This window comes from Vigna radiata, chromosome 5, assembly GCF_000741045.1.
Source record: "Vigna radiata var. radiata cultivar VC1973A chromosome 5, Vradiata_ver6, whole genome shotgun sequence".
Classification (NCBI taxonomy): Eukaryota; Viridiplantae; Streptophyta; class Magnoliopsida; order Fabales; family Fabaceae; genus Vigna; species Vigna radiata.
In genome coordinates, this window is record NC_028355.1 from 5,978,083 (window position 1) to 5,993,603 (window position 15,521).

The 15,521-nt window shown below is 35.0% G+C and overlaps 1 protein-coding gene across 5 annotated transcripts in view; it reads right to left on the bottom strand.

Moving 5' to 3' along the window:
• Positions 1 to 15,521, bottom strand: part of LOC106761920 (serine/threonine-protein kinase ATM) — an 86,724-nt gene that overhangs the window by 25,382 nt on the left and 45,821 nt on the right. For all 5 annotated transcript variants that reach the window (XM_022780539.1, XM_014645543.2, XM_022780538.1 and 2 more), the window contains 14 exons: positions 15,125 to 15,194; positions 14,115 to 14,232; positions 13,851 to 13,974; positions 13,474 to 13,611; positions 6,174 to 6,284; positions 6,017 to 6,064; positions 5,825 to 5,929; positions 5,529 to 5,615; positions 4,727 to 5,157; positions 3,255 to 3,321; positions 3,106 to 3,180; positions 2,237 to 2,359; positions 1,945 to 2,109; positions 1,301 to 1,399 (listed from right to left, as the gene is read on the bottom strand). In XM_022780539.1, coding sequence (XP_022636260.1) covers positions 1,301 to 1,399; positions 1,945 to 2,109; positions 2,237 to 2,359; positions 3,106 to 3,180; positions 3,255 to 3,321; positions 4,727 to 5,157; positions 5,529 to 5,615; positions 5,825 to 5,929; positions 6,017 to 6,064; positions 6,174 to 6,284; positions 13,474 to 13,611; positions 13,851 to 13,974; positions 14,115 to 14,232; positions 15,125 to 15,194 — 1,761 coding nt within the window. The remainder of the gene's footprint in view (positions 1 to 1,300; positions 1,400 to 1,944; positions 2,110 to 2,236; positions 2,360 to 3,105; positions 3,181 to 3,254; positions 3,322 to 4,726; positions 5,158 to 5,528; positions 5,616 to 5,824; positions 5,930 to 6,016; positions 6,065 to 6,173; positions 6,285 to 13,473; positions 13,612 to 13,850; positions 13,975 to 14,114; positions 14,233 to 15,124; positions 15,195 to 15,521) is intronic.

Below are 15,521 nucleotides of genomic sequence, written 5' to 3' on the forward strand. Positions count from 1 at the left end.
GCTCAATGAAAATTCTACAATTCTCCATTATTCTGGAACTTGTCTACATTTTCCATTTCAGCCATTACAAAAATGTGCAATTAAGGCACAAAAAACAGACTGTGATGGAACTCTAGGTTGGGCAGCAATGAAGGCTATGATGGAACTCTAGGGTTAGGCAGCAATAAAGGCTACAATGAAAATACACGGTCAGAGACTCTCAAGGATCGGGAGTTCTGATACCATCTTAAATTTAGGAGAGAGAATGTATATTTTATTATTTATCTCCTTACATTCATGATATATATACAAGAGCTTATTTAATGAGCAACCTATTCTACGGAACAAATCCCTAAAATTGTGGGATTGTTATTCTAGTAATAATAGCAAGAAAATAATAATCAGATACAAAAAATATAACAAATTAATTGCGTGGGAATAATATCTAAAGTTTCCCAAAATATATTTTGACACTTACAATCTGAATAGGCTGACTATCTAGAAACGTTTGGGCCAATGTGGGCCAACTCCAAAAAAGAGAGACAAACAACTAGATCCCTTAATCACTATATACACACACACACACATAAATATAGTGATTAGTGGTGAGAATCGGCAAAGCAAGAAGCAGAAGTAAACAAGCATACGTTAACGCCAACCAATTCAATTGTGCCCAGCCAATCAGGTGTTATGAAGAACATAGCACAATAAGTATAAAAGAGAACTAGAGTAGAGAATGTAATACTTTAGTTGAATTTTATACATGATTTGCAACCAAAACAGGGTATTTCATAACAGTAAAATGGGTGAAATCCTCCCAACTCTTACGTGTGACATCTCAGCAGTCCCACTCTGCTTCACTAATCCCTCCTTTTCCAAACTCACAGTTCTCCCTGTCTTACTCTATTTTATCATACATGCAGCCATGATGCACTCTCGGCAAACTTGGCTCTTACATTAACTCCTATAATCACCAAAGTTCATGTTCGCATCTTGTTACAGCTAATGAGTACGAACATCATTTTGCTATAGCACCAACAAATGGTTTTATAAACTAAAGAATTTAATTTCTGCAATTGTATCCGTCTACAGTTTAAATTCACCTGTATTTTATGTTGTCTAATACAAAACATACTACTGGATAATGTATAATCATATTTTTAACTTGGTCTTAATTTCCAGATGGAAGGTGGTTCATTGAATTTGACCGTTAGTATAGGGAGAACACTCAATTATTGCTTTGAAAATTGACATTGAGGAAAGCATCTGAACTGTCTATCTCCAGATATGGACACACATAACATTGTAGCAACCCCCTTACCCGTCCAAGCCAATATAAAGATGAGCTTTTCCCTTTGGCTTCAACAGAAAGGAGTTTAAACTCATGCAGAGCAGAAGCTGCTTGAGAGAACCTACATCCCTGAAATGTAGAAATAACATATAATAAATTACAAATAAATTAGGTTCATGGTTTCTAGAAAATTATAAAGGACCAAGTTTCCTAAAAGTTTAGGTTGTTAGATTGAGACCCAATAATAATTTTACATCAACATATCCTCATACAAGAAAGGTCTGAACTTTGAAGTGTAAATAATTTCAGTTACAATGGTTGTGCCAAGGATTGAATCCCCTACCACTTTGTAAAGAGGTTCTATTCTATGTTTTTAATAACATGTCTAGTACCAAATCTCCAAAAAGCTTTAAGTGTTTGAAACATCCTAAGGAATAGATTTTTTTTTCTATCTCCAACTCATTGAGTTCATGGAAAGATGAGATAGCAGAATGGAAATAGAGAATTGAAAACTATATTATTTACTTAGTAACTATGAAATGTCTATATAAATATATACATAGAATACAAGAGATCATGAGCCCAAGGTCCAGACCCTTGCACTTAAGAAAGGTTATTTACAAGAGAAGGGAAAATCTATATATCTATGTCTAACAGTAACAGTAACAACATACCTTGCGAAGTGTGGTGGCAGACTGCAGAAGATGTTGCAGCACACAGTCTCTAGAGCTTAAAATTTGAAGTAGAACTCGACGAAATGCTATAAATGGTTCTAGCAAATTCATATGCAATTGTGTCCTCTGCAAAATTGAGCACCACTCCATATCCAGCCATGACAACTAGTAGACAATAAAAACAGTTCTAGGCTTCAATGCTGATAATAATCACTGTCTGAATTTCATAATATATTTTGCAGAGTGAAGAGAACAAATATTCTTCCATGAAGGACAGAGGTACACTATACACCTGCTCAATGGAAGGAATCACAGGCCCAGAAGAATTGTTTGGCTTCGGCAGGAAAAACTTTGTGGTATTATCTTCACAACTTCTCCAGCGTAAATCCCAAGCCATGTCAAGATGATAAAGCATCTGTTGAAGATAAGAGGGAGACTTCACAAATTTTATTCAGTTAAATAAATATTTATAATATGTATAATATATTCTTTGTCAAAAGCCTCACGAAGACGGAATTCTACAAGTTTCCCGTACATACGTGCATATATTCCATGTAACATTGTTTAAAAAATTTATATATAATTTATAACAGTATACAGGCTACTTAATGTGGAGGATAAGATATCCTCACTGTTAGTGTATATACTATAGTCAACTATCGTGAACTTGTATTATTAGTCAAAAATGTACAGCTGTAGGTTTCTTTCAATGTATATGTTATTTTCTATGTACAGCTGTTAGTCTATAACAACTTCTTAAACATCTATGTCTATATATATCTCTTGTACATAAGATTCAAGTGTGAGATCAGTTAATAAAAATATTCTATTCAATTTCAGTTTTTCCGGCTCTTTTCTCTGTTCATATTATTCAACACTCACTAGGAAAGGACTTGGGCCTAACTTAATTCAAAAGATACCTCAGAGGGGACCAAAGCACTATAAAGAATAGTTTGGTTACATTCATAACCAATATGGGATAACAGATCCCTAACTTCGTTTACACGAGATGGAATAAGTATTGGCCCTTATAAGGACTACTTTGGCCGTACTCCATGACAATGTGATCTTAACCAAATGGGTTTACATGCAGTAATAAGAAATATGATGTAGTGGCAATAAATATCATGTTAAGGATCTACAGTTTGGACAAATGGGTACCTGTAGCTTGATGATAGTCATGTAAATGTACTCAGTGCTCTCTTCACTTGCATGAGAAACAGATAACACAAGCTCCTAAAACACATAAAACATTTATACTTGCATAAAGTCCTCAAGCGCATTAAGACAAGTTAAGAAAGAAATATTACCTGCTTTGAATCTCTTAGTTTTCTCTGGAAATCAGTTAGATCACCCTCCTCAAGTGCCCTTAAACAACTGAATACAAGAACAATTAAACTCACATTTCATGAAAAGTTTCATTCCTAGTAGCAAAGAGGAACTGCACATCATTGATCACCAAATACCAAATACAAGAAAAAATATATAATGTGATATAAGGATAGGATAGGATACAGATGTGATAGGATAAAAGCAATATAGATAATCTTATTTCATGTTTAGTACACGCCATGATAAGGACCAGAATAAATATAAGTTGAGATGGTGGTGACAATAACAATAATAATTAGAGGTGTAAAATTGGGTCTATTTGATGAGTTAGCCCAAAATCTCATAAAACTTAGTTGAGCCACTTTTAGCCTTTCCCAGCTAGCCCATAAGCAAATTAGCCTTTGCCTGGTCGACCTATAAATTTATGGACCAGCCCTCTTTTTAAAAGAATACTAATGTAAAAAACATATACATGCATTATAACCAATATATCAAGTAACTATACCAAAACATTAACATTAATTTCAATAATGTAACTTCAATTTCAAAAATTGATATTGTACCTTTTAATACATTAGATTTAAATTTTTCTCATTTATTAAAGAGTCAAAATGGTAGATTGGCAAGACAAAAGGTTGGATCTAAAAATAAAAATTAGTTGGGCACATGGGTTGGGTCAGCAGGTTGCTCTGAGCCACCCATTTTGACAACTCAAACAAATAATCAAACAGTAGTAGTGATGGTGTTAATGACAATGGTGATAATGGTAATAGTGAGATAATGGTGGCGATGACAATAGAAAGGCATCAACAATTGGGGAAGTTCTTGTGTTAATGATGAAATTAAAAGTGGTGTTTTAGTAGTGGTGGTGATGGTGTAGTGATAGTAGAGGAAACAATGATGGTTGTGATTGCTATAGCAACTGTGGGTGGTGGTGGCCCTAATGATGATGGTTAAAGTTGCTACAATGGAAATGACAATAAGTGTGGAGACGATATATGTCGGGCTGGATACAATATATATATATATATATATATATATATATATATATATAGAGAGAGAGAGAGAGAGAGAGAGAGAGAGAGAGAAGAGAAAAGAGCATATGGTAAACAACTATTAGAAAAACCAAATACATAACATGTAATACAACACTCTTATGGTTAGTTTAGTTAGTCAAAGTATTAATATCTCTATATAGTGTGCCATTTCCACCATAACCTGTGATGACTTCCGATTTATTTTCCTAAAGGATTATTGGGTATCGATATTTTCCAATATTAATAACAATGCTGCCAACCAGAAAAAACTTAGTTCATTCTCCCTCTAAAACTATCAATTACAGAGCGCATACTGAATATCTTTTAGCATACCTTTATGAGCAAAGAATATAACAATTGAACAAACGAGGTTTAAACTAAAATCAGCCCTACAATAAATAAAAACATATTACCTGTGCAAATTTCCATTGAAATGATCACATTTGATATTTGGGGTTAAAGGAAAATTAGTTCCAACATATGGTAAAGAGAAATCCCACTTCCCAGCACGCCAGGCAGATTCATATTGCAATTCAGTAAACTCCAAATCATGATGATGCAGATCCTTGGTTGAAGTCAAGCCCCGGCAATACATCTCAAGCACGTGTGCACAGGCAATCTGTTGCAAGGATCTAATCAACCCCTTGTAAGGTCTACTCTGCCTCATCTCACCTGTCTTGGATGCAAAGGATGAAGGATGTTCTGATCCTGTTTGTTTCAATGCCAGACCTCTTGAACTGCCATCGTTCTGTACTGAGGTATGTGACTGCACTTGCAAGTCATAATACTCTAGGGCCTTTCCCCAGTTTCCCTCATGCTCAAATGTGATTATTTGAGAAGCCAACTATCATTTTTATCAACCAATATAAAATAAAATGAAGAAAAGAAAATCAAATCAAAAGAAAAGAAAAAGAAGATGAAATCGGTGAAAATCAAAACAAACATGAGTCCAAAACCACATAGCAATTATGCATCACCTATCTTACACGGATAAAAACATGGTACCATGAAAAGGCATACGGGTTTTAAATATAAAACAAATGCAAATATAATTAACTTTCTGCTTCTGTATTGCTCTGCATTAGCCTCTGTTTAGGGCTCGCAGTTTGTTGGTCCCATGTGTATCATTCAGGTAATGAGTAGTCTAGTAGGCTTGACAGAACTCACAATCGTTCTGTGATAAAAGTATTAGAAGGAAAAATCAGGCTCACTAACCTTGTGAGACTGTAGAATTCCATATAAACTATCTGGTTCATTGATTCTAGTGACTGCCGAAACAAGAATTTCAATATGATCTGGCAACTGATAGGAAGCCAACAAAACGATTAGTCATAGATAAGAAACAGACATGATTACGGAGCAAAACAATCTCCATAAATATTTTACAAATTATGCCTAGCCAAAAAACAAGTTAATTGCACAAAAAATAATTTAAAAAGTGTAATATAGTATGTAGTCCAAGTAAAGCAAAATAGCATGCATAAAATGTAAACATACTCAGTAGAACTTACCATTTCATTATGAGAGAAATCTGGACCTCCAATTGTTAACGTTTTAAATTGCTCTTCACACCAATGTTCCACATACATAACTGAAGTAAAATATGACCCACAACTCTATAATAGAAAAAAGAAGCACATGTAACAAAAATTTATATAAAAACACACGAACGTAAAGAAAAGTGCATAGAATCCGCCACTTACAGCTGCCACCTTGGCAACAAGAAGATAGTCAATGGAGAGCCAATAAACCTTGGAAGAATAAAGCAAAGAATAAATTATGTTAATTTTTGCATTCTATAAATTATTCTCTTTTAGAAAATAATTGATGTTTGAAGGTAAGAAGCCAGGAAGATAATACTTTCTCCCATGAGGATGGTGACTTTGCCAAGGAATTTGAAATAACTGCTGATTCTCTTGCCTTTGCAGAAGTGGACCGAGTTTTAGAACTATAACTTGAAGGCCTTGAATTCTGCAAATTAACAAAGTAAACTAGGGTTTCGTTGACATCACATTATATAAGTACAATAAAATGAAGCTTCAGGGAACACAAACATTTGAATTTGATATGGCGGGTGTCTCAAATAGCTATTGGGATAAAAACATTCGCAATATTTCTATAGAAATTAAAAACAATATCATCAAAATATTCCTATGTATTTCAACATATATTTATTACCTTATTTTAAAGGACTTGATTATTACAAATAAAGATGATGAGAACGTAATTTGTGTGATTGTTATCTGTAAAATAATTCTTTATTTCATTACATAGTTCAGCTGCCATGGACAATTGATTTGGTTGTCCGCAGAATGTCTATGTATCAGTAGTATAGGGCATGAGTGTAGAATATTTTGCAATCAAGCAGTCAAGCTTTCCCAGGTATGTTTGCACATCCACCTTCTCCAACCTGAAACCTATGCTCATCAAAATGGAGTTATTGAACGTAACCATAGACACATTGTTAAATCATGCGTCCCTTCCCTTACAGACTTTGGATTCTGCTTCTGTCACTGCCATATATCTTATTAATAGATTACCTACGACTTCCTTATACTTTGTTATTCCATATTTTGTTTTGTTTAATAAAGATTTGGATTTTCATTTTGGATGCTCTTGCTTTCCCCTTTTATGACCATATAAGTCTCAAACTTGATTTTAGGTCTAAAGAATGTCTTTTCTTAGGATATTCTCAGCTACACAAAGGTTATATATGCCTATCTTCCCGTGGTCGTATATTTATTTCAAAAGATGTCTTATTTGATGAACATAAGTTTCCTTATTCTGTCTTCAAAAATCACCAAATTCAATTAAAGATGTTGGTCAATGGTACTTCACCTTAAATACAAATTTGTCAACATCTCCACAAAAATACTGCCTCTAGTACTTCCATACAATCTTGACTATGATTCAACACCTGGAGCTTCTCCTTCTACTTCCAATCCAGTTCTTTCATCTTCTTTTAAGTCACAATCTCCTCCTGCACCTCTTCTTAATACTCATCCCATCCAAACCAGGTCTAAATTTGGCATTATTCAACAGAGTTTATCCTTCTCTGTTATTATCTCATTCTAAATCTACTACTGTCAAACAAACTTTTGAAGTTAAACATTGGCAGGATGAAATGTAGCAAGAATATGAGGCATCATTAAATCAAAAGACTTGGCATCTAGTTCCAAATGCTCTTAAAAGAAAAGATGTTGGTTGAAAATGGGTTTCTAGAGTCAAGGGAACTACAGATAACTCAATCAATAAATATAAAGCTTATCTTGTAGCGAAAAGTTTTCATTAAGTTCCTGGTTTTGATTTTCATGAAACTTTTTCTTCAGTGGTTAAACCTATTAGAGATCGACTTATTCTTACTATTTCTCTCTTTTATGAATGGAAATTGTATCAGCTTGATGTTCGATAAATCCCTTTTGTGCAACTATGTTAGGGGCTTCCCACCCTTTTACTTTTCAGAATTACTGTCTCCTATTAATATAGTAATAAGTTGTATCAGATTTTCTAAGTGAAAAATAAGACTTTTTAGCTTCTCTCAACTCTTCAAGTTAAGGTGAAATGCAGTACTTAAACACAATTGCACTAGGGACCTTGTCCCCCTTACTCCTGGTAAAAAGCCTGTTGGTTGTAGATGGGTCTATGTTATTAAGGTTGGTCCTATTGGTGCAATAGATTGTCTCAAAGCTTGTCTAGTAGCTAAGGGATGAATTCAAGTCTATGGCCCCAACTATTAAGATACATTTTCTCCTGAGGCTAAAACCAGTATTGTTCGTATTGTGCTTGCTATAGTTGCCATTCGTCAATGGCTCCTTTACTAGTTGGACATTAAAAATTCCTTTCTTTATGGTGATCTAGAAGAAGAGATATACATGGAGCAACCTCTTCGGTTTGTTGCTCAGGGAGAGATTAGGTTAGTTTGTAAATTACATCGTTCCCTCTTTGAGTTGAAGCAATCACCTTAAGTTTGGTTTGGTAAATTTAATCTGGTTGTGTAGAATTTTAGATTGAAACGATGTGAAGCGAATCATTTAGTATATTATGGTCACTCTTCTCCTGATAAATGTGTTTATCTTATGGTTTATGTTGATGATATATTCATTACAGGAAATGACATCACTAGAATTGCTCAATTAAAGAATCATTTGTTCAACCACTTTCTGATCAAAGATCTGGGTCGGCTAAAATATTTCCTTGGTATTGAAGTAGCTCAATCAAAGGAAGGTGTCCTCATTTCACAAAGAAAATATGCTCTTGATATTTTGAGGAAATAGGCCTGACAAATTGCAAGCCCATTGATAGTCCTATGGACTCAAATCAAAAGTTAATGAGAGACCAAGGTGAACTTTTCTCAGACCCAGAGAGATATAGAAGGCTCGTTGGAAAACTCATCTATCTTACAAGAACAAGACCTAATCTTTCTTATCTAGTGAGAGTTGAGTCGATTTATGCAAACTCTACATGTTGATTGTTGGAATGTAGTGATTTGCATTCTTAGATATGTAAAAGGGAAGCTAGGACAAGGGAACACTCGAGTTGAAGGATATTGTGATGCAGATTGGGTTGGTTGTCCAATTGACAAAAGATGTACCACGGGATACTGTGTTTTACTTGGAGGGAACCTTGTATCTTGGAAAACTAGGAAACAAAGTGATGTTGCTCGATCTAGTGCTGAAGTTGAGTATCGATCTATGGCTCTAACTACAGGTGAGCTTGTGTGAATTAGACAACTCCTTCAAGAGTTGATATTTTGTGAAAATGAGCAGATGAAGTTGTACTGTGACAATCAAGTTGCCCTTCACAGTGCCTCCAATCCAGTGTTTCATGAAAGAACAAAACACATAGAGATTAATTGCCCTTTTATTAGAGAGAAGTTGTTGTCAAAGGATCTTGTTACTGAATTTGTCAACTTTAATGAACAACTCGGATAGATTCTGACCAAATCTCTAAGGGGACCTAGGATTCAATTTATATGTTCCAAGCTTGAGACATATGATCTATATGTTCCAGCTTGAGGGGAGTCTTGAAATATAATGTCTTTATTATTAATATTTATAAAAGGGTTTTTAATTTTAGGACTTTGTCAGGGGCTTCCCGCCCTTTTACTTTTCAAAACTACTATCTCTTATAAATAATGTAGAGTTGTATAAGATTTTCTAAGTGAAAAATAAGACTTTTAAGCTTCTCTCAACTCTTCAAGTAAAGGAATCAAAGATTATGTATTTCTTGGTTTCTGTTGATGATATCATCATAACTAGAAGCTCTATTAGTCTGATTCAGAATGTCACAGCCACAACTATTTCCTTAAAACATCTTGGTCAATTGCATTGTTTTCCTGGACTTGAGGTCAAACATTTACCTAATCAATATGTTCTTATGGCTCAGAGAAAATATGAGATTTTCATAAAAGTCAAATTGCTAAAGTTCAATCCATTTCTTCTCCTATGATCTCAAACTGCAAATTATCTAAACCTGTTGTTCATCTTTTCTCATATATCAGTAATTGGTGCATTGCACTATGCTACTCTTACTAGGCTAGAAATTAGTTTTGCTATAAAAAGAATTTCTTAATTTGTGGCCAATCAACTTGATCCTCACTGGGTTATGACCAAACATATTTTGACATAGCTAAAATGAACATATTTTAACGTAGCTAAAAGGAACATTTTACCATTTTGATGTTGATGATAGAAGATCTACATCAGTTGCAACAAGTTATTGCTTGTTCAACCGCTAAAGTTGAATATAGAAGTTTATCACAAATTTCTACTGAATTGTCCTAGATATCTAAATTACTTACAGAACTTCAAGACTCTTTTAGGACTCCAACTCTTCTTTGTGACAATCAAAGTGTTGTTTCCATTATTCACAATCCTATTTTTCATAATCACACAATTAAGCATTTCTCACATTCCAGCTCTTAGTGGGTAGATGTTTTAACCAAGTCAATGCCTTTAGCTCACTTTGTTTCTCGTCGTGGCAAAAATGTGAAGAGTTTGTCTTTAGTGTGCATACTACAATTTACTATAGTTGACTTCTATAGTTTACAATGGCTTTGTACAACTTGTTTTTCTCTTTGTAATTGTACAGTGGTGAATTTGTATAACAGTTAGTAATAGACTACATCTATGAATACACATGGTACATATGACTCTAAGCAAGTCACAATAATAAAAACATTCAGTTCAAGCTCATTTCTCTCTCTCCTTTCCCTATTAAGTATCTCTACGAGTTAGCATGTAAATATTCTCCAACTTGATGTTCATCAAGCCAATAAGTACAATGTAGAAACAGTTAACACTTTATGAAATGGCCTGGCCTTTGTCCATACATCATAGCAAGGTGTAAGGAGCCAAGTGTGCCTGCAGATTAAGGGATAGAGAGAGAATCAAAGCATACTAAATTTGCTTAGTGTAGACAATAACAAAGGTTGGAGTTGTCAAATGACAAGGCCTGTCTTGCCCTTTAAACCATAACTAGATAGCAAAGTGTTCTAATATGCTGTCCCTATGAGTCTTTTGCATGGGATCATTGGTATCTTGGTGAAAGTCACAGTAGATTGAGCAGAAGTCGTTTGTTGGAGATGGAGAAGAAAGGTGGGGATGTCGCAAGAGGGTGGGTGGCCAAAACACAGCATTGGAAGTTGTTTCAATAAGAGGAAATATCTATAGTATCTTCTTAATTAGAGAAAATATTTATAGAACCTTCCTAATAAGAGAAAATAGGTGTATGATCTTCTAGATTATTTTTTATTACATTGTTGAAATTCCTTAGTGTTAACCACAAACTGCCCTAGGAGACTAGTAAATAAATGACCATACAAAGCTAAACACACATCATGGTAAGGGCTATGGAACAAAGATACAACGCTGAACAGAGACACTTTTTTTCTAGAACCACTATTCTTGTTTAACTGAGGTCCAACCAAAATAACAAAAAGCTGAAGAACATTGGGAGGTAGTAAAGAAGAATTTAGATGGCTACTAAACAAATCGCCTCCAGACCGAATGCCTCGGTAGCTATTCTCGACAAGGTCATTAGCCGATGTACAAATTCCACGCATGCTCTCTAACAGCATGGATACATGAAATCCTCTGGTGGTTGTGCCTCTTTTCCAGAACTAAAGTATATATCAATGAGTTCCCAGTGTTAATAAAAGAATATGATGATTGAACTCAATCCAGATATGCATAATCACTCAAGATAGATAGCTCCACAACATCCCAGATCAATCAAGCAGCACCCCCTCCATACACTCACTGTAGATACAAGATTATGGGTAATACATTAACCACTGAACATATAGCTTTAAGGCTGATTATCCAATGCAAGAATAGCGGAAGGGATGGTTGATCCGGTGAAGAGGAGCGAGGAAGCGGAGAGGAGAAGAAGGGGATCAGCTAACCCTAATTAACGGATGCGAAGGTGAATTGGGAGAGAGAGAGAAGAGAAGACGAAGATGCTATGGAGAGTCCAACGAGACGACCAACAGTGGTGCGGTGTGATTTCAACACCGAGAAGGCAGCGTGTGACAAACACGCACCCGATCTCAACAGGAGAAAGGCGGCACGTGACGATGCGAGGAGAGGAATCTGGTCCTGACTCCAACAAGGTGGAGTTGCGCTCCTTGAGGCACACCTAAACCTTGTATCCGCCAGAGAAAAGGACGACTACTGCGGTGAACAACGGACATATGTGGCGCACTTGGTGGCACGTGGATGAGAAGTAGCTCATGGCACCAGTAGGGTTGGCCTTTGCTCAGGAGGCGATCCAGATCTGCTGGTTGCCAGTCTAAATTGTGACGGTGGCCAGTGGCGGACAGTGGCTAGTGGCGGACAGTGGCCGGCGACATACAGAGGCCAACGGTGGAGAGTTACAGTGAATAGCGGAAAAACAACGAACAGGAATTCTACAGATGATTTGAAGCCAATGAGAATGCCTCTGATTGGGGATTAGAGGATTGAAGGTACTAGTTTCAAGTACTGGTCCAAAAAAAGGGGCATGGCTAGGCAAGGCACTATAAGCCTGATCTTGAGGCTGAGAAAAAACAAAATTCTAAAAGTTGAATTCTAAAAGATGAACTTGGCTAGGGCAATTGGAGTTGGACTGCCCATTCAAGTATAAAGACATAGGTTGAAAAAATGAAACCACTTTTTTTTCAAGGATGCCGGTGGCCTCAACCACCGACGACAACAAAGACAGAGTAGGAAGAGACTCAAACAACGAGACTCTGATACCAAGTTGAATATAGTGAAAATTATATATAGGATTAATCACTCTTGTGTTGAATATACAAGTAGGATCCTCTATTTATAATAGAAGAAATATGACTAAGTGCAAAATGCAAATAAGAAATAATAACAAATTAATTAAAGATAAAAGATAAATATAAAATAAAGATAATATATCTAGCAAGATTTCTACAAATAGAGGTAAGGAGAATGTAATTGTCATGAAAGAAAATAATAAAATCATTATCTTTTTCAAGTGATGCTAATCTGAGGCTAGTGCATGAGACAAACATGTCAGATATTTTAAAGGTATGGAGTTAGGTGGCAATTCTTACACGATGATGATCTGCGGGTGGTTTTTGCTCGTGAGAGAAAGGTGGTGGATTCAAAGATGGTGAATAGAGGATGGTGGCAATGCATGAGAAAATTTATCTGAACAGTGGAGTGGCAAAAAAAGAGAGCAATGGAAGGGACAAAAGGAAAACCAAGCTCTATGACAGCATAAAGAGCTTCTCTGTTATATTTTCAATTGTGTTTATTCAAACATGTAAGTTCTTTATTTATAATCATTCAACCCATAATATAGGAATACGTAATAATGGAGAATATCCATAACTATCAACTGCACACATTTCCATAATTACAAAGATCAAATCATATCTTTTACGATGTTTATCATCTTTATAGCTCTAACTGTAGATATTAGGGTATTTTCCAGTAGATAACTTTTAGCTTCCTATCAGAAATATATTAAAAGATATATTTCAAACTTTGAATTATATTTTTCCCCTCATTCATAATTGTATTTATCCAATACATAACTCAAATTGAAGACATTTTTTATTCCTTTCATTAATATGTTGTAACATTCATTGCCTCAAGCAAGTCAAAATGTATTATAAAAAATAGGACAGTTGAATTATATTCACCTTAGAAACTTCTCGCTTCGACGGCACAAATGAAGATCTTTCCATGACATAACGAATACGAAGTTCATTAAGACTACTCAAAACCACTTGAATCGATTTCATCAACTTATTTGACTCTGTAAATACATGCTCTGTCAACTGCAAAATTCAACGACACTTCAACTTAACAAGCAAAAAAAAAATGTAATTAAACTTTATGTACAAAAGTCATACATTCACAGCAATTTAAATAACAATCTTATCAACTCTAGGCCAACAGGCGGTAATACAATCAATGTCATATCATTATCATTATGAATGTAAAATTAAATGAATAAATAAGCTGTCTGAAAAAAAATAAGAAACGGAAGAGGTGCCTTCGATTTGTAGAATACAACCTGCAAACTGATCAATTTGTGAAGATCTATCTCCAGATCCTTTCTTGCAGTGATATTGACAAAAATGCTTGGCAAAAGAAACTCAGCAACTTCCCCTTTAAACATTATAATATCTTGACAAAGTCTGAATTACAATAGGGTAGGAAAATGAGAGGTGCAAAACAATAGAAAAAAGATCCTGATAAAGGCCTGCAAGTTGATAATGCTAACAACTAATCACCATTTAATTGTCAACAATTAAGTGATCAGATATGTTAACAATACCTTAGTATCGCATCACTGCAGTAAGCAATAAGTGAATACACCAATGGGCAAATCCACATTTCAAAAGTTTTACCATCTGTCACCCACACAGTTGACTTCTCCAATGACATTGCTTCACCTGAAAAAATTAAACATTAACACAAAAAATAGTTAATATTTTAGTTACAAAGAAAGGGCTAATAACAATTAAAAAAAACTCAGAAGGATATAGAGGCCGGAATGAGAGAAGACTCACTAACTAAATGTTACTAATAAGCTTTAGTATGAATTCCCTTAAAGAAAGAACTTTCCCGTACCAGTGGAGGTGTCAACTATGATTTTGATTTCAAAGTACCAAATATGTAAAGTATCTTCTCAAATGTAATGTATCTAAATTGCTACTTAGACTACATTATTAGAATATCTAATAGCATGGCATTAGGATCTAGAGAGGCTTAAGTATAAGAGTGTTTCTCTTAATGTCTCAAACCATTCCAGGCCAAGTATAAGATCAACACGCACAAAACTACAAAACAGGGCATGTACTAGTAACTTAATTCCCCCAATCAGATCACCACCCATTACACTGGCCTGGGTAGAAAGAAAAGCATTCACTACACTTTAGAACGGACCCCAAACCCCAACTACAAAGAAAAGTATATCATATCACTGCACCTTGGAGACAGTTGTGCTTGCCCCACTAACAATAAGAAGCTATGTTTGGAAAGTGCGTACTGCTTCTCAAGCTTTGTATGTTTGGAAAAAACTAAACCTTGCAAAGAACTAAACCTCAAAGACTCAACTTCATAAAGACAACAACTTGTCAAAACACCTTCCACCATTTGTAGTCAATTGCAAGAATGTCAAGATTGGAATAAATATCGATGCAACGGAAAAGATTATCACATCCAATGCTATCACAATGTCTAATTAAACTACTACATTAATAGTGGCCCAGAACATTAACTCTGATCAGATCAGTTTTACTGGAATTCACGATAACATGGCTGTGCACAAACCAACCAATATACCTTTTGACTTCTTATCTAGGTCCAAAAGAAGATTTTCCACAAGTTCAGCATTGACACCTTTGGAATGCACCTGCAGTAGAAGACAATAAAATCCATAACAAGAAACACTACTTCAAACAATAAACAGTGTGTCCCATGCTTACAATTCTGCTCAACTTATATGTTAAACCATAACATCAAACAAAAAAAATGTGTACCACTTCAGTACTTAACCATGTATTTTGAAAGGGTTATCGGTCCTCACTATGTCAGCTAAGTTTCTTAGCAACCCAACCTTTTGGCAGCCCATCACTTTTGCATTATTAGGTGTCGTAAACAAAGTAGCATAATTACCACACAAAACATAGAAATTGAGATAAACTATGGTTATTTAATTTTAATTTATTTTATTCATAAT